The sequence below is a fragment of the Quercus suber genome, unplaced genomic scaffold (assembly GCF_002906115.3).
Source record: "Quercus suber isolate HL8 unplaced genomic scaffold, Cork oak 2.0 scaffold_1046, whole genome shotgun sequence".
Taxonomy (NCBI): Eukaryota; Viridiplantae; Streptophyta; class Magnoliopsida; order Fagales; family Fagaceae; genus Quercus; species Quercus suber.
The window spans coordinates 23,282-42,397 of record NW_027070456.1 but is presented as its reverse complement, the minus strand read 5'-3'; the positions used below and the strand labels follow the sequence as shown (position 1 = coordinate 42,397).

At 33.1% G+C, this 19,116-nt stretch overlaps 2 protein-coding genes across 2 annotated transcripts; one reads left to right on the top strand and one right to left on the bottom strand.

Annotated features, from left to right (window-relative positions):
- Positions 1–1,695: 1,695 nt before the first annotated feature.
- On the top strand, positions 1,696–4,173 carry LOC112035990 (plant-specific TFIIB-related protein PTF2). Its single transcript, XM_024068806.2, has 2 exons — positions 1,696–1,874; positions 2,222–4,173. Exon 2 carries the CDS (start codon positions 2,364–2,366, stop codon positions 4,008–4,010), a length of 1,647 nt encoding a protein of 548 aa, XP_023924574.1. The 5' UTR covers positions 1,696–1,874; positions 2,222–2,363; the 3' UTR covers positions 4,011–4,173.
- A 2,750-nt stretch (positions 4,174–6,923) lies between these two features.
- LOC136065607 (uncharacterized) lies at positions 6,924–7,334 on the bottom strand. The gene has a single exon (XM_065769083.1). The coding sequence runs from the start codon at positions 7,332–7,334 to the stop codon at positions 6,924–6,926; it is 411 nt and encodes a 136-aa protein (XP_065625155.1).
- Positions 7,335–19,116: the final 11,782 nt, after the last annotated feature.

The following is a 19,116-nucleotide window of genomic DNA, read 5'->3' as shown; positions in this document are numbered from 1 at the left end:
ATTCATTCAATGTGTTATAATCGTTTACATCACCTGATAACATTGCTTCATAATCCATGTATGCACACCTCATAACAGAAAAAGCAACCTTGTATAATCGAGGAAGACCAAATATTTTGCAATGAATTCATCAGATGGATTTTGGACATGTTTTGATAGCTTTCTTATTAATTTATTTATAAGCAATGGTTAAAACCACCAACACAACACCTTTTTTAATTTTTTGATCGGGTATACATGTGAGGTAAGCTTATCTTTTAGCTTCTAACCAACACAACACCCCCCCCCCCCCTCCAATTTTTTCTTATGTTTTCTCTCAGCCACATTTCCTTCTCCTTTTGTCTTCTTTATTTCTCTTAGATCTACAAAGGGATGACCAACCCACACAAGGTACTTTCATGCAGAAAAACAAAAAACTAAATCCATAAACCATGGTGGTGGGTTCAACCAATGGATGTCGACTCCAAAACCTTGATCCTCTTTCTCTCTCTCTCTGTGAAAACTGAACGTAGCTCTCTCTGTATGTCCCTCTCATGGCAAAGTGACAAAAGTATCTATTTGGTGTATATGTGAAGTTTAAGGAGTAAATTGGCTAAACTAAAAGTTATGACCATTTCTTTAAAGTTTAGGGAGTGTGAGAGCATTTTCCCCCATTTGAATAAAAAAAAAGACCTAAACAAATACTAAGTTAACACTTTTTTAATAATCTTTTAAAATTTGAAATCAACTTTTTAGATATAAATAAAATAATACTATTTGAGTAGAGAAATGCTAAGGCATTGCAAGTTTTAATACTTACAAATTGATGTACTAATGTATGCGATTGGTGAACTTCAACTACTTGATAAATGAATGTTTGAACTGTGCTTTAGTGATCAGTGATGTATCAATTTATAAGTTTCATGTAGTAAAAGTTGCATGTTGTAGTACCCATAGCATTACTCTAAAAAGTAATATAAAATAAAATCAACAATTGATATTTCAAATGAAAGGAAATTCTATGAACATAACAAAATTTCACAATACCCTTATTTTTAATTATGGAGAGTCCCAATCTAATATTTTATTATTTTATTTTCATTGAAAAAGAATCAACACACCAACTATTGTGAAATTTCTTTTAATGCCTATAGCATAAGTCTTAAAAAAATGGAGGATATAAAAACTCGGGCCCATGTTCATGATGCCCTGGCCTAATAAGAAAGTTGTTGGGGACTATATTAGCCATTTGAGTTTGATTTGTCGACGAACTCTCTCTCTATTAGCTATTTTTGAAATAATAAGAAAAAATATTGAATGAGATGATCTCATAAAACCAATATCTCGCTAATATATGGATCCCACACAGGAGACTGACTCAACACTTTCTCCAAAATATGGTGATGCTATGCTTCTTTAAGGAGCAATCACTCATCATCAGGGGCAGGCGAGTAGGTTAAAACTCTCTTTAAAAAAAAAAGAAAAAAAAAAAAAAACATCACTATGTCACTTCCCAAGTGACTTGTGTCTCTTTCCCTTCCCACGCAAAGGACGTCCACAGTACCACAACCGCCTCACAATTCACACACTTTCAAAAATTTAACGCAATACCGGGTCCGGCTCCCCTCCCAGTCATGTTTTCCCCCTTTTTATATAGATGAGTGACACGTGGCAAATGACACATCCAAAGACTAAAAACCACCCACGTCAACTATGATTTTCTCTCAATTTTTTGGGTCTCTCCTTCTTAGTTTCTCTCGTTACTTCTATCTCTCTCTTGGCCCCTTTCTCTTAAGTTTTTGCCCCTATCTCTCTAACATCGTCACACTCGCCTGAGAATCAAAGAAGAATAAAATATCTTCCTGCCAAAAGCCAACGAAGCTCTATTGTGCAAGGTGGGTGCGCAGATTATTGTCCTCTGTTTGTAAAGCCATTTTCATTCTGCTTGTAAAGCCATCATCTGTTCTATCTCCATTCTTGTTTTAAATTTCTTTAATTTTGTTTTATCATTTTTTTTTCCCTATTCTGTTTTCAGCAATTGTTTGACCGCATAATTTACTGTATATTTCTTGTTGATTTGGGCTATTGAAGACCCAACACGTTATCACTGAATGGCTAAACCTATTCAACGTTAAATACTTCAATTGATTTTTATTCCTCCACGCTTTGCTTTTCTCAAGTTCAGTTGTATATTGAGATTGAAAATAAAGCAAACTTGAATCTTGATGCCCTTGATTTTCAGGTGCCGGTGATAATGTTGGAGAGATAGCTAGAAAGAGGCAGACAGAGAGTCGGAAAGAAAGACGCAAAAAAGTTCACAAAACCACAATTCGCAAAACCCAAAACCTAAATCCTCCCATCTTAATCTTTCGCACAAACAAACAATGTCAGGCTGCTGCAAACACTGCGGCAGCAATTCCATTGTCCACGACGACATCTCGGCGAACCTGTTCTGCTCCTCTTGCGGCCTCGTCTCAGAATTCGACGGTTACGATGCCCAGATCGGAGGTCTCAACGGCCCAGAAGGAACCTTTGTCCGTGTCGGCACTTCAGGTACGGGCACTCAATACTCTTACAAAGAATCGAAAATCTACAATGCCCAAAACCTCATTGATGACATTGTCTACAAGTTTGCTTTATCTCCTTCCAAATGTAGTGACATCAAGACTATGATAGCCCAAATAACCGAAAACGAGTTCGGTCAAGGGGATTGGTTCCCAATTCTAATAGGGGCTTGTGCTTATATTGTTATGCGAAAAGATAACAAGTCTTTGCCGATTGCCGAGGTGGCTTCGGTTGTAGGGTGTGATATTTATGAATTAGGTAGGATGTTTGTGCGTGTGGTGGATTTTTTGGGCTTAAAAGGGTCAAAAGAGTTTCCGGAGTTTGATATTGTTGTGGCGTTTGAGAGGGCAGTGAGGAATTGTGGGAAGTTTTCGGGGTTGGGAAGGGATGTTGTTGAGAGAATGCGGAAACAGGGTGTTTTTTTGATACAATGTGCGGTGCAGTGGTTCTTGACGACGGGGAGGAAGCCGTTGCCAGTGGTGGCGGCCGTGTTGGTTCTGGTGGCGGAGTTGAATGAGGTGGATTTGAGGATTGAGGATGTGGCGCCGGAGGTTCATGCTGCAGTGTCAACGTGCAGGTCAAGGTATAAGGAGTTGTTGGAATCACTTGTGAAGGTTGCGCAAGTGTTGCCTTGGGGGAAGGATGTTACGGTTAAGAATGTTGTTAGGAATGCGCCATTTGTGATTCAGTATATGGAGAGGAAGTCAATGGGGAAGCGTGGTGAGAAGAGGAAGGGGATAGAGGAGGAGGAGGAGAAGGGTGGTGGGATTGATTTGGGAGATGCGGTGACTGAGTGTTTGAGGAAAAATGTTGAGCTTGGTACTAGTGGGAATTCTGTGGAAAATGATTCTCTGTATTTTAAGGCTGAAGAGAATAGGGGGTTTGTAAGATCCGGGGGTGAGTCTTTTGATCAGATGAAGATTTCCCATGAATGTTTATCATTGATGTACACTGAATTTTTGAATGAGATGGGTCATGAAAAGTTTATGGAAGGGAGTGGTGAGGTTCCTCAAAGAAAAGGGATGAGAGGGTTTGAGTTCCTTGCATGTAGGGATTGGTGGGAGGGAAAATCGGAGCTGAGCAAAAAGCTTTTACTCAAGCAAATATTGGAGAAAGATGTAGGATTAGATGCTCTGCCGCCATCATTTGTTAATGGTTGCAAGGTTTATAAGAGAAGGAAAGAAAAGATAAATGCTGCTAAGTTGCGAATTAATAGAATTAAGCATCCATTAGGAACTGATTTGGTTGAGAGTGGTGATATTGGCCTTTCAGAATGTGTAAATGCTGGGAAGAAGAGAAAGGGAAAACGAGTTAAAGATATTGATTGGGAAGATTTTATCATTGAAGCTCTTCTCCTCCATGAAGTGAAAGAGGAGGAAATTGAGAAAGGGCATTACAATACCTTGCTGGACTTGCATGTGTTTAATGGTGGAATTTTGCCAGAGGTTCCTGTGTGGAAGGCATGATAGCTGGAATGAACTTTTGTGCCTTTTGCAACTGCACAATCAAAGAGACATTTTTCAGCCAAAATTTTTGTTCAAATTTATACTGTGAGAAGAATTCAATAATTTTTTTGACACCCAATTTTGTAAGTCAGTACATCCATATATATAAGAGTTTTTTTGGAAATATTCTTTCAATATATATAAATATATATATATATATATATGTTTCTGCAATTTGATGTGGTCAGGTTTCTCTCTCTCTCTCTCTCTCTCTCTCTCTCACACACACACACACACACTCTTTTGAAGCCACCAATTACTATGGAGTGACAGGAGGCAACACTTATTATGCTTAGTATTAGGAAGCGTTCTCTATATTTTGCCATCGGCATAGGAGTTATTTTTGAAACATTGGTAAGGGACATGGAAAATGCACTTATATTTTCTGTAAGCCGTATAGAGTTGTCACCATATATTGTTTACTCAGTGTTGTGGCACGCTTAAGCTCAAAGCTCGAAGCTGCAAGCTCTCAACACTTTGCTAGGCAAAAAAAAGAAAGCTCATTTAATGAAGCACTCTTTAGGCTTGCTTTTTTTGAGCTTTTTGAAGAAGCACAAAACATGCCTAGGCACACTTTTTTTAAAAATATTTATTTTATTGCTAAAAAAGATATGGATCATAAAAATTAATTGCTTGATCTTGGAAGAAATGACATGGACCAGTGATTTACTACACAACTACTATCCTTAGGGTGTTGTTCTTGTATTACACAAACAATTTTTTTATATGCATGTCATAAGATTCGAACAAGGTTAGTTGTTGATTGAACCATATACATCATTTGATGACAACTATCATGGTTATGTGCTTTTCTAAAGCACAAGTGACATATAAAATATTATGTTTAAAATTTCTATGATCAGATTATTTTGATGTTGACCATTGATAATTGTTTTCAATTTACTATATAAAATTTTAAGAATTGAAATAACTTAGGTATTTATCAATAATAAGGAAAAAGAATTGAAATAACTTAGTTAAAATTTGAACTTACAAACATTATACAATTGCACTTACCTAAATAGGTAAAATATACAAATTTTGAGTGTTATTATTTTTTAATTATATGTTACGAATATTTCTATTAGAAGTTATGAGATATAATATTTGAAAATTTTGCACTTTACTTCAATCAGGTGTGCGCTTGCGCTTTGTGCCTAGGCTCCAAGATTCCTATGCGCTTGACGCTTTTATAAACTTCAGTTTACTCCATTCTTCAGTTTGAAATTAATTGAGTCTCTTTGATGGTTGTCTAGTTCTTCTTTGAGTGGACTTGATGCGTTTCTGACTCTAATACTTGATGTGAAGTATTTCTGGCTCAGATTTGAGTTGAAAGACTAGTTTATAGGGGTGCACTGCTGCATTTATGTAACTAAATCCTTCTTCGATTTGTTTTAGTTAATGTCCATGTTGATAGTTAGGGAGCTTCAAGAGCTCTGGAGTTAATTTTCTTCTTTCCCTTTTTCTTTGGGTAATCCTTTAAAGGTTTTTTTTTTTTTTTGATTGTGGAAATGATTGTTTACTTTATAACGAGTGTTATGTCTGGATTGGCTAAAATATAGAGAGGGGCCAGACCAACAACCCTTCAAGTCTTTTTAGATTCATCCTTGATGATATTTATTTTGTCAAACTTATGGGGACCTTTGAGATTGTTTTTTCCTGCTCAGGTTGCCATTTGTAGGCTTTAGTGACTGTTATAAAGGAAGAAGGAATGAATACTTAGCATGTCCTTTCTTTCAACTTCTTCTGGAGTCTCTACTTATCTCACCTTGAGATGCTCATCTCTGATTCCTCTCACCGCTGATGTCATTTTTCTTGGGTTTTCTATTGTTACTGCTGCTCTTTCTCTCTCTTCATGAGGTTTTAGTGTTTTTAAAGTTTAAGTGAGGTTTGCTGTTTGAGTAGGCTGTCACCTGAATAAGCTTCAAAGTAACTTTCAAACAAATGCTAATGAACCTTTTATTTTTCCCTCTCTTCTTTTGAAAACTCTCTCTGCTGTTTGATAGTTGGCATCCCAGAATAAAGGAAAAAGTTGATGGATTCAAATCTTCTCAGCTGGACATGATCAGGAAATCCATTTTAGAATCTTTCTTTTAAGGAAAGAATGCTTATTTCGGTTAAAATATGGGGATAAACTACTTAGCCCATAGGGGTGAAAAACCCTTGAATTACCTGATAACTGGTTCTGATGGGTGGGGTCAGTTGCCTGTAAGAGCTTGATTAATAGTGAGGATTCTTGTATAGTATGCTTTGCGATGTGCAACTAATTTGAGTGAAGTTCTCTTACGTCATGAAAAAGAAAAAAAAAATGGTTCTTTTGCATATGTGTATTATTTTCATGATTTCCAGTGCTACTCAACCCAATTTTCGTTGCATAATTATCAATACCCAATATTTATTTTCTTTAGCCCGTAGGGGTGAAAAACCCTTGGATTACCCGATAACTGGTTCTAGTGAGTGGGGTCAGTTGCCTGTAAGAGTTTGATTAATAGTGAGAATTCTTGTACAGTATGCTTTGCGATGTGCAACTAATCTAGTGAAGTTCTTTTACGTCATGAAAAAGAAAAAAAAATGGTTCTTTTGCGTATGTGTATTATTTTCATGATTTTTGGTGCTACCCAACCCAATTTTCACTACATAATTATCAATACCCAATGTTTATTTTCTTTTAATATACCACATTTTGAAACTTCAGTAAAAACAAGATCTTGGTAATATAGTTTTACAGAGGAAAGGAAGGAAAAGGAGTTCCCTACAAGGAAATTCAAGAAGTAGGCCATTTTTTCTAGCGAAGAAAAAAAAAAAAGAAAGTAGACCATTTCTTATTGTTTTAGCAACCAACTAGACCATGAACTGCTTCATAGTTGATGTTTATTACCTGCCACCAGCAAATGCCTTGACTGGAAAAGTTTTGATGATGCCAGCGAGGCTCATGAATTGAATTTTTCTGGTGGGTGGGTCGTCAACACTTATTTGGCTAACTGGAGGCCACAGCATGAGCTCCTTTGCTTTGACTCCCTTTAACTTCTTGATCCGCTTCTTCTCAACATAACCAGTCATTTCAGTATAGTAACTCATGAGCTTGCTGATCATTTTGAAATTGTGTTTGAATTTCTTCTTCTGCAGGATCCACATGTACCCAGGGCTCCTCACAAAACCGACTTCAATCACGTCAGCAAGAGGGAGAAGTCCCAGAGGAAGTCCAACCTCTTCAAGGAAAGTCACTGCCATTTGCATCCCATCTTGATTGTCCTTCTTGATGATTGCTTCTTCCTTCTCTGCCATGGCTGATGGAAATACCAATTACCTAAATTTGCTTATTTGATATGGCTACTTTGAGGTTAGGTGTTAATTTATATTGATATACTACATGCTTGAGACAAATGGAATGAAGAAACCAAGATGATCACCATTATATTGACCGCCACACTTATGGTTTGCCACTTTTAATTTTAAGTAGCATTTTGTTAATGTCACAATTGTGATTATTTTGGCACATATAATTTTCTGATGTATGCATTAGAAGCCTCATATGTGAAATTGGTACCACGCTATTTCTTTTTAACAAGCAGTAATATGAGACTAAACTAAAGAGATATCAGTATGCACTAGAAGCCTCATTGTATTGACCACCAAACTTATGGTTTGCCACTTTTAAGTAACATTTTGTTAATGTCTCAATTGCGATTATTTTGGCACATTTAATTTCTGATCAGTATGCGCTGGAAGCAGTAATATGAGACTAAACTAAAGAGATTGGTACCTTGGTATTTCTTTTTAACAAGCAGTAATATGAGACTAAACTAAAGAGATAGCCCTCCCTCTCCAAAACTCCCCTGCACCCATGGTTTGCTTACAGTCAATATTAAATTTAATGTGGCTGGAAGTGAAAAGTGATAATGACCTTCCTCACTATTCAATCATGCTAGATGTGTTTTTATTCCATATTGATTAGGATGAGAATTAACAACCTGTACTGGAAGATCTTCAAATTTTTCCTTGTAGCACTTTTGATTCGCAATTTCTATACATTAGCCCATTCAATATTAAAGCCTCCTCTCCTCCATAATCTTGCGATCTCCAATTTTCTTGTTGACCCAATTTTGCGCCTCGTTATTAGTCCAGGTTCACTGTTGAGTAGTTTGAGTTTGTGGATTTATGTTCTGTTTGGTTGCTGAGAAAATGAGAGTGAAGAACAATAGAAATTGGAGATTCTGGAATATTTTGGGCAATGTTGATTTTAATCTAGAATATGAAGCCTAACTATAAGCTTTGTAAGTGTCAAATGGATAGGGAGATTCGTATTTTCTTTCATTTTTCAACAGCTTCTTAGAAACCAAATGGGGTGTTTGAAGTTTTTGGCTTGGTTTCATTACATTCTTGTTCGTTTGATAAGCTTTTGATTTAATAGATTTTTGCTTAATTTTAAAATTTTCAATTACACTAGCAGTGCTCTTTTCTTAGCTTCAAGAACAGCTTGAAATAGAGGTCTAAGGCCTGTGTAGACGCATCTTTTGCATTTATGTGGTTTGGATGTTTTCAATGTGGGTACTGACAAAACCTAAATATGTTTTTGTGTATGAATGGCAAGTACCCATAATTGAGGATTGAAATTGAAAATGTTTTCCAATTTTCCAAATCCAATAGCTTCCATATTATATTGTTCTAGAGAATTAATGAATTATTGCATTATTGTCAATGTACATTTTTGGGCAGCTAGAAACTTAGAAGCATGGTTGGATACTTAGTACTGGTCAGGGTATGGTAGGTTGCGGAGGAAATAAGAGGGAAAGAGATGAATTATGAAAGAGGCAGTGTTATGGTCACTTTCAAGTGAAATTTGAATATATAAAGCTCCTGTTTAGGCTGACAAACAATTCATGCTTTGTAACTAATGATGGTGAGAGGAACTTAGCTGGGGAGGTTAAAAATGAGGCTGTTATATTATTGTATTGTGCTGGAACGGATTCAGAAGTAACATATATAATGAAATTCATACTTCTAATTTCAGGGTCATGGTTTCAGATTTCTAATATTTCCTATTCAGAAGTATTGGATCCTCAAGAAGCAGTCAACCTTTATGGAGGGGCTTGTACCTGGAATGGAATGCCTTTGCCAAGCAACAATTATATTGAGTTGAATTCTGCTGGTTCATGGTCTGTAGACTGTAGAGTTAGTATTGAATACTGTTATGGTGTAGGGGGTGAAGGTCGAAACTGGAATGGAATGATTGAAGTAGTTTGACTTAAGGGTGGGAGTCAAAACTCAAAGGGATTTTAACTTTTCCCTTCCGTCTTCTCTTATCTTACCAAAGCAGTAGGAATAAACATTGTTCCAGAGGCTACATGTATTGGAATTATGCCAAAGTGATGATTTTGCTAAGTTCATCATGCAGAATAGCAGTATTAGCAGCTGAACTCTGCCACTTCTGCCTTTAATCTGGGGAAATCGGGGTTTGGGTTTGATATAGAAAGGGCTAGAGGCAATTACAGTTTGCTAGTGGAAATTATCCAGAATAAAATTAAGAGTTTAATTGACTTATAATTTATTCACAGATCTGATTTAATATAATCTTTAGATTGATGAGAGAGAGAAAGATTAAAGGGGCAAGTCAGAGTAATAGAGAGATGGTAAGGAAATCATATGATACCCTGAGCTGTCAATTCTCAATAATCTATCTACCACATACAGTCAGTTACCTTGGAGGTTTATTGGACCAAAGAGTCTTATTGAATTGAGTAGGGGCCAAAAGACTAGTTTTGGGGTACAATTGTGCATAATTCTTCTCTGACCAGCCCATTGCTACAGCATCAGTTGAGCTGAACTATACATTTTTTTTTATAAGTACAGAATTTATCCAGCCAACTCCAATTTCTTTTTGTTATACCACTCAAATAAAAAATGTGGCTGGAATTATGATGATGCAAGGATCCAACAGTTAATGGTCATTTTGTGGTCATTGTTTTGATCATATGATACAACCTGGATGCTAGCCTGAAACTTACACATTTTTGCCTAAATCAATGAATATATATATATATATATTCATTGAAAGGTTAATTAGCGATATGCTTAATATAATTGTGTGCTTGTCTCCTTGTTTTGATCAATTGCTTATTGCACAAAATTCTGTGCACTAGCTAATTACACGTTTTCTCTACACAGCTTTCTACAACAAAAGAAGTTTACAAGATGATTTACAAGATTCAGCTAAAACTCAAAGAAGTGGTACTATAAGTAGATGAACCTTTTTAACCATTGATGATGTCTTAGTACAATTTATCATAGTATCCCTTAAATGATCATAATCAATGTTATTCATTATTTTGAACTTGTATAAGTAGACTCAACATTAGCCATTGGCGGTGATGTCTCAGTACAATTTTAAATTTTTACCCTTTTTTTTTAAATTTTATTTTCATTTTACATTGTGCCAAATATTGGAAAATATTTTGCACATTCATATACACTGCCAAACACTGTAAAATGAAAATATTTTCCTGCAAATATTTTACAGGTAAAATATTTTACCTTTGCAAATATTTTACATCGAAACAAACAGAGCATAACTTATAGGAGATGCAAAACTTATTCTGTAAAAAGTTCTGGCTGTTTTAGAATATAATCAGCTAAACTTTTTTCTTAGAATCCATGTATTCTTTCTGCTTTTTGGTACATATGAACACAGGATTTGCACAAAGGCAATGTGTTGGGTGGAGAAGATGGTGACAAGTAATCATGTGCCCAACTCTTAATGATTTAGTTAGGCTTTGTTATGTGGTGTAGAATAGAATGGAATAATGGGTCGTTATTTTGGAAACTTGGGAGGGAACGTGGATAAGTCACATGACAGTGGTGTTGTACAGGTAGTTATACTCATGTATTTGAGATTGGGATGCAATGTTTAGCTACTGACTTTTTTTTTTTATTAGTACAATGTTTAGCTACTAACTTGTCAAATGAACTTATTTTTTGAATTGAACTCAAACAAATAAGACTTTCACCTTTAAAATAGTTCCAGTGCTTGCTAAATGAAAGAAACTTCAATTGTGTGCTTTCCTTCATTAACAAACACAGCATCAAACTCAAGTTTTTATTTTTACTTTTGGAGGGTTCCATTTCAAAAAGGATGACAGCAATTGAAGAAATGGCATTAATATATGTTCTTTGTTGATACTGGAACTCTTACCCTGAATCGTCTGGGTGTTGAATCAGAACCTTATTAAGGTAACAAAGCTGACTCCAAGAGTCTTTTCAATAGACCTATAGTTGTCTGCACATAGAACGTCATAATGACAACATTATGTTTATGTTTAATCTTACATGTTTTTGCCATTAAATCCAGTTTGAAAATTTCCCAAAAATTTGGTTAACTAGACAGATGTTAATGATTTAGTATGTTGGACAGTTGAGTTGAGTACACAAGTTGTTTACCTTCTCATAAGAGCTTTCATTTTTGCTAATTGATAGGCACTCTGTTACCCAATCTGAAACTTCCTCCAATTTTAAGTAGTAATCATGCATGAAATTATTTTCCTTTTTATTGAATTCATTTTACATGTCTTTTAGTTTTTAATTCTGTTCTTCTTTTTTCTTTTTCTTTTTGAGGTGATTTTTATAGATTTGCCTTTTGATTTATGGTTTTATTTTCAACTTTTGCAAAGTTTATGATATTTGGTTTTGTTTCTTTAAGTCAATCAAAACCAGGAATTTCTCAATACAATATAAGCTTCTGAAACTTTTTGAGTTCTGAGTCTTCCGACTTTAGAAGTATGGCTGAGGGAAGGAGAAAAAGAATATGCTAGATGAAGATTACAGTGTTACAAGCAAGATTGGACGTGATCGGGTTTGGTTAATAGGTGTTGTTTATGCTATTGTGATGGGGAATCAATAGATCACCTTCTTCTTCACTGTAAGTTTTCTCACGCCTTATAGTGTAAAGCTTTTGTAGTGTTTGCGATCCAGTGGGTAATGCCGAGATCAGTCAGCTCTTTTTTCTTTATGTGGAGAAACTGGTTTGAAAAGCATCTTTCAATCATTTGGAATATGGTCCCAGCATGTTTAATGTGGTTAGTTTGGCAAGAACGCAATACCCGCACTTTTGAAGACAAGGAGAGAACATTAGATCCTTTAAAATCTCTCCTCTTTGGTACTCTGTTTCATTGGGCTCGTATTTAGGGGCGTACAAATTGTATTTCTTTATTTGAACTTTTAGTCTCTATTTCCTTCAGTTCATGATTATATTGTATTTGTTTCTTGGTTATAGTGTTCACCATTGTAAACATAATATTCAATTTTTTTTTTCAATAAAAGTCTTATTACCTATCAAAAAAAAAAGTAAAGTTTTGTATAAATTGTTAGGGGTTTTTGATCCCTAGTTGAAACAAAGTTAACAAATTCTTGTCTAAGTAATTAGTTAGATTAATTATGCTTTAGATTTGAATTGAATAACACCACACAAACATGGATCACACATAGACAACCAAAATGATGACCCATGAAAACTGATGAAACAAACTATTTCACAGTTAAAACTTAAAACTTAGGGGATTTAACCGTCAATTCTCAAGGTAACAAATCCACTAGAATAGAATTGAAGTTTGTATAAAAGATTTAACCTTAAATCTAATGCTACCTCATGTAGTACTTGTTGCACATGAACTCTTCCCTCGTGACTTCAAGAACACCTTTCAAATATTTGTACTAGTAACTTGGATGTAAATTGGATGTTTGGATGTCACCAGATCTTTTGTATGAACATAGGTCTTTGGTTAATGCTTGAAGAAAGTGGAAAATTCCAAATTTGTGTACATTAATGCTTCAAAAGAGTGGGAAAAATTCTAGATCTATGTACAATTCACTGCTCTCTCATAGTCAAGGAAAATGCCCTCTAGGGCTTGCCTATATAGTGAACTTGATATGCAAGTGCCCTAGATCAAACCGCTGACAGAAAATGTCGAGAATCCAAATTGCATGATTCTCGATCGGTTGAGATATGTAGTTCAACTGGTCGACTTAAGTAACTTTCAACATAGTTGTCAATATTGTACGACACGCAATATGTATCGTATGTAAAAAGTTTCGTATCATATTAACGTATCGTAAGTGCTTATAAATTGTACGATACAGTATGTATATTGTATGAATCGTATCATATCGTACAATACATAGATAAATGCTTTAAAATGAGATTTTTTTAATTAAAAATTGTACTTTTATTTGAATCTAACAAGTTGTTAGACTTGTTTTAAATACAAAATCATTAGGTTACTTAATTTAACCTAATAAAATAACATATTCATAAGTTTTTTTTCCCCTCTCTTTCTTCTATAAAATTTGGACTACATAATACACACTTACAATTTACTCTAATATTTACAAATTTATTTTCTATACTATGAATAAGATATTAATTGAAAATTAAGTCCAAGAAACTAGAATACCAAGAAGATTTTTTTTTTAATTATTAAAAAAAAAAAAAAAAGAGATAGTAAATGTTAATGATGATGAAGAAAATGTTAATGAAGAAATAAATCTACAAAATAATAAACGTGATGATAGCATTGACTTAGATGGGTTGATTAGTCAATATGATGAAAATAAATTAATATTTGGGTCATTTGTAATATATTATCACTTTTGAATTTAAGCAACTTGAATGTATATATTATAAACACGTGCTAGTTTGACTTATTTAGTTAGCTTGTTATATATTATTACATAAGTGATGAATAAATTAGTTATTAGTTGAATATATTTAAAATTTATTATGAATATATCCTTTATATATGTATATCTATAATTTTTTTTAAAAATTTTATTATGTGTTTGTGTATCGTATGATACACGATACAATATGATACATGATATGGAAAAAAAAAATCGATTCACAATATGATTCATGTTTTGACAACTACGACTCTCGATAAGTTGATTTAGTGTCAAAACCTTGTGTAATAGCAGTCTAGTTTCTATTTTTTTGAGTCTTTCACTGTTCTAACCTTGAATTATCTTGTTCAACAACTAACCTCAATACTAATTTAAGAGACAATTTAGATTCTAATTGTTACCATTGTTTATGGTTTGCCAACCTAAAAGATGGACCTAACATACACCTACTATTGGGAATGAAAATTTTTGTCACATGCATTTGCTTTTTTCATTCAATCTCTCTTCTTCTTCTTTCTTTCTTTTTTATTTTTATTTTTATTTTTTTATTTTATGATATTGACCCCAGCCACCAACAGCTTCTTTGCTTCTGCTCTTCCTGTCATTGCCTCTAGTGAGCAACCGTGTCAACAACCTTTATTTATTTTTGGTTGATGTGAAGATAAGCGATAAGATTTACTACATCACTATGAAGTTACTTTTTGATTTTTGGTTGAAGTAATAAATGTTAAAAAAATCGTAATAGTAGTCAGTAGACCGTTAATTTTTTAATTTTTTATTTATTTTTTAAGAGGAAGTAGACCGTTGATATTGAACTCCCAACCCAATTTCCTGCAGAAGTCCTAGTTCTAATGACTGAAGTTAATATTAGAAAAAGTTTCTCAAAAAAGTTAATATTAGAAATGTTATGCAAACAGCCAAACATAAACAGCCAATATTAAGCACACATATGCCATTACATACATGCTCATTGCTTAGTTTATTCATTTTCTCTTGACTTTCGCTAGCATCTTAAGTCGTGTTTTAACTGATATATTTAAAGCTTTTTCCACCAGAAATGTGTTTATATAATATAGTTAACTATCACATCAGATCTAGGTATATCCTAATGCATCAAGACATGATAGTACAGAATATGCTGACCTCCCTAGCATGCTATTCGTATCTAATACCTACTCTAGTTGAAGCTTAATAGAATATCCCTCAACATATGAACAAAGCCTCTTTAAAGTCTAAATACGCCCTTAAATTTTGGAGGCATTTTAATATTTCTTTTGCATCATGAACTTCTTTGTGACTCTATTTATATTTTTGGTTATGTGTTATATAAATTTGTCACATGTGTTTAATTCGTTTAATAAAATGATGTCACGTCATTTTCATTATTCCACATCAATACATTATTTAAAATTCTCTAGGCTACAAAAATGATGTGTGATGAAAATAATATGACATCATTTTATTAGATGAACTAAACATGCGTGACAAGTTTATGTGACACTCAATGGAAAATATAGATGGAAAAATTGCTAATGCAAACCAAACATAATTTCAAGGCGTAAAATCTAAATTCTAAAATTTTATAAAGTAAAATTTAAAAACTCCTAAATTTTAGAAGTGTAATTTACACTGTAGCCTAAAATAAAATAACTCAACAAATCTGTGTTAAGTATTGGTTTAATAATTTGATTTTGCTGTAAAAAATTGTAAATCAATCTTATTTCTTTTCTGCACAACCAAAGAAATTTCTCCATAGAATTGTAAAACTAAGTGTCTATTTGGCAAAAATAATTTTTGCCAACTTATTTTACTATTCAACTTATTTTTGTTACTATTCATGAGTCTCACTGCACTTTTTCGTAATATTCATGAGTCTCATTATACTATTTCAACTAACTTTTAGTTTTATCTATCGTACTTTCAATAAAAAAATTTCACTTTACAGTTTTATTTACAATATTTTTTGCTAAAAGTACTGTAAATAAAATTAAAAGTTAACTAAAATAGTACAGTAAAACTCATGAATAATACAAAAAAAATATAATGAGACTCATAAATAATAACAAAAATAAGTTGAAAAAAATAAAAAAACTTTCTAAGCCAATGTCAAGCACACACTAAATACCTTGATTCCACGCCTTTTGATTGTACAATAAACTTATGAAAGTTGGGTTCCAATTCCAATTCATTGGTGGCGTTTGGATTTCCACTGCTAAAAAGTTTTAAGCAGGGGCGGAGCTAAAAATTTTGGTTTGGGGGGGCCGAGGTTAAACTATCTCGTAGTGAGTCACAATTCAAGAAAAACTCAAAATGCTACATATATGTTTTTGTGCATTGGTTTAATCAATGTAATTCTTATTAGCACTTAAAAAAACTAAATGACCAATTAAGTATCTTAAGTTCATTTTCCCTTCTAAGTTTCTTTTAGTCCTTTTAACAACCATAAGTTGAAACCATTCAAGAAATTAAATATAAATATAACAATTACATCTAAAAGAAAATATAAAATTTTTAGAATTAAAAATAACAAAATCCTTATAAGCCAATATGAAATTATATATAAATCATTCAAGAAATTAAATATAAATATAACAATTACATCTAAAAGAAAATATAAAATTTTTAGAATTAAAAATAACAAAATCCTTATAAGCCAATATGAAATTATATATAAAGATACAAGATGACTTTGTATTTTGAATAAAGCTTATCAATTGGTTTCATTTAAAAAAATATATAAAAAAAAAGGAGAAGAACACTCTAGTACTTCTGAAGATATTAAAGTCATTTTTGCTAGTTTCAAATAAGCTCAGCACTCTTTTTTGAGACAAAATTATAAATTTTATACAAACAAAAGAAAGAATACAAAACCAAAAGAATGGCCACAACAAAATAGAGTAGAAAAAACAAAGGAGGAAAAATAGCAACAGGTATATTCGGTAACAAAGAGCAACATTTACTAGCAAGTAGCAATAGATGCGGACAACAATCTCAACTTACAACATAGAGCAATATAATAACAATAAAGAGCAATATCAATTCACATCAAATCAGAAAAATATATTGAAGCTTGGGAATTAAAAAAGTAAAACTTCTAATCAAGTCAATGGTTTGACACATGAAGGAGTTTCAACAGTCAAGACTAATAATAAATGAGAGAAAATATTAAAAGATGAAAAGCAACTTTGCAAGGAACACTAAATATCGACAAATTGGGGGGGCCAAATAATTTTTCATGTGGGGGCCAATTCTTAGAAAAATGGTTCAAGTATGCAATTTTACCTACTCTAAAATTTTTTTTTTAACTTTTGGGGGGGCCATGGCCCCCCCAGCCAAACCAAATATTTGTCATTTGATCCTTAAAAGTTTTGTTCGATATTTCAATTTCGTCCTAAGAGTTTAACAATTAACAATCAATAAAAGGTGCCTACCCTAAAATGGATGCGGACCTGATCTGTCAACGTTGGTTATATTTTCCAAAAGAAAAATTTGTTTTGATAACTTAAAAAATTACATGGGATGAGCCTAGCTAGAGTGAAAGTTCTTCACCATTGGACCAACTGACACTATGATAGTATGATGTTACGTGGCACCAAATTTCAAACACTGAAATTCTAAATCCTCTTTTACAAGAGGATAGGTGGTCCAAACCAAATAGCAATGCTACGTATACCCAAAAAAAGGAAAAATCACAACAATTGAGTTAACAATTTATTACTAGTTTTTATATGGATGATACAATGTTGGGCCTAGTGGGGCTTGGGTCCCCCAAATTTTTTAAAAGTTACACTTCTACGTGTATAAATATAGAAGTTTTTAATATTTGACCCCAAAAATTGATATTCTTGCTCCCCTCTCCAAAAAATATTTACAAATAGAACCATGCACCCCAAAAAAAAAAAAATAATCCTTGCCAACCTTTTGCGTAATTGTCTCAATATGATCTCTCTCTCTCTCTCTCTCTCTCTCTCTCTCTCATTTGTTGTGGCAAAGGCTCTACCCATTTTTAATTTTCCTAAAACCTTCTCTCACTTTCTCTTTTCTCTTATGTGCTCTCCGCCTCTCCCTAATAATTGATCTCTCTCTCTCTCTCTCTCTCTCTCTCTTCTAAATTGTGATAAATGTTTTGATCCATAAAAGCAAGAAGTGCTAACATGTGTGAAGAGTGAGTAAAAACATGAGGCCTTTAACTTTTGATGATAAAAAAAGGGTCTTGTCAACGAGTGCTCTTAGGGTGCATTTGTTAATAGATCATTTTTTGAAATTTTTAATACCACTTTTATGAGAAATATAAAAGGTTGTCAAAAAAATCAGTTACTTTTTTTTCTCATAAAAAGATTCTAAAAATAGTTTATAAACTAATGCGCTTAGGGCACCTGCTAACTTTTTTCATAAAAAATAATAAACGTGTGGCTATAGTTTATATGAAATTTATTTAATTAAAAAAAAGGGTGTAATTTGTAGAGGGAGCTATTGGGAACATAAGTACAAAACAATTTTGTAATTGGTGTTGTATCATGTATGTTTAACTTGACCAATCACTAAAAAACTTATACTCCATAACTTTCTTCTTCCTTCTTTTTTTTTTTTTTTTTTTTTTTTTTTTTTTTTTAGGGGGCAAAATTAAAAGATAATATTAAAAGTGAAATTAATCTAAAAAATATTAATCAACAATAATAACAAAATAAATAAACAATTGTAAGCAAATATGAATATATTTCATATTATTAAAATAAATAAACAAAATTAACCAATTCATAACTACTAAAAATTTACAAACTGATGGAGTAAGAATGTGATTAGTGTTACTTAAAAAATATAATGAATAAATGTTTGAAATGATTTTTTTGTGATTTGTGACATATCAATTTGTAAGACATAAGTTGTAAAATTTGTGGTATTTCTAGTATCATTCAAGAATAAAATACTGTAAAAAGTATCATAAATAGTAAAAATGGTGTAAATAATGATATAAAATAAAAAATAAAAAATAGTGAAATAAGTGCAACCGTGCAAGTTGTAGTAGGATAAGACAAAATCAATGAATTGGTCACTTTCAACAAGTAAAAGTCTTTCTTTCATTTTTTTTGTTTCCTCCATGTCAGTATATAACTACTTTAGACTACTATTATTAAAAATTTTGAGGAGTCAAGGGGGGCATCAAAAATTTTGAGGAGTCAGGGGGGGCAGGTGCCCCCCCTCGCCCCCCCTCTGGCTCCGCCAGTGGTTAGAGTGAACCATTTAGTTTGAATTTTGTGATAAATCAAGAATTTTATAGATGGTCTCAGGTTGGAGGTTTGGTTTGGATTTTAAGATGACTGCTTCAGTTAAAAAAAACCACCCCATGTGCTTTTTCTGCCCAATTCTTTTCTCTGCCTAATTAACAAAAAAATATATT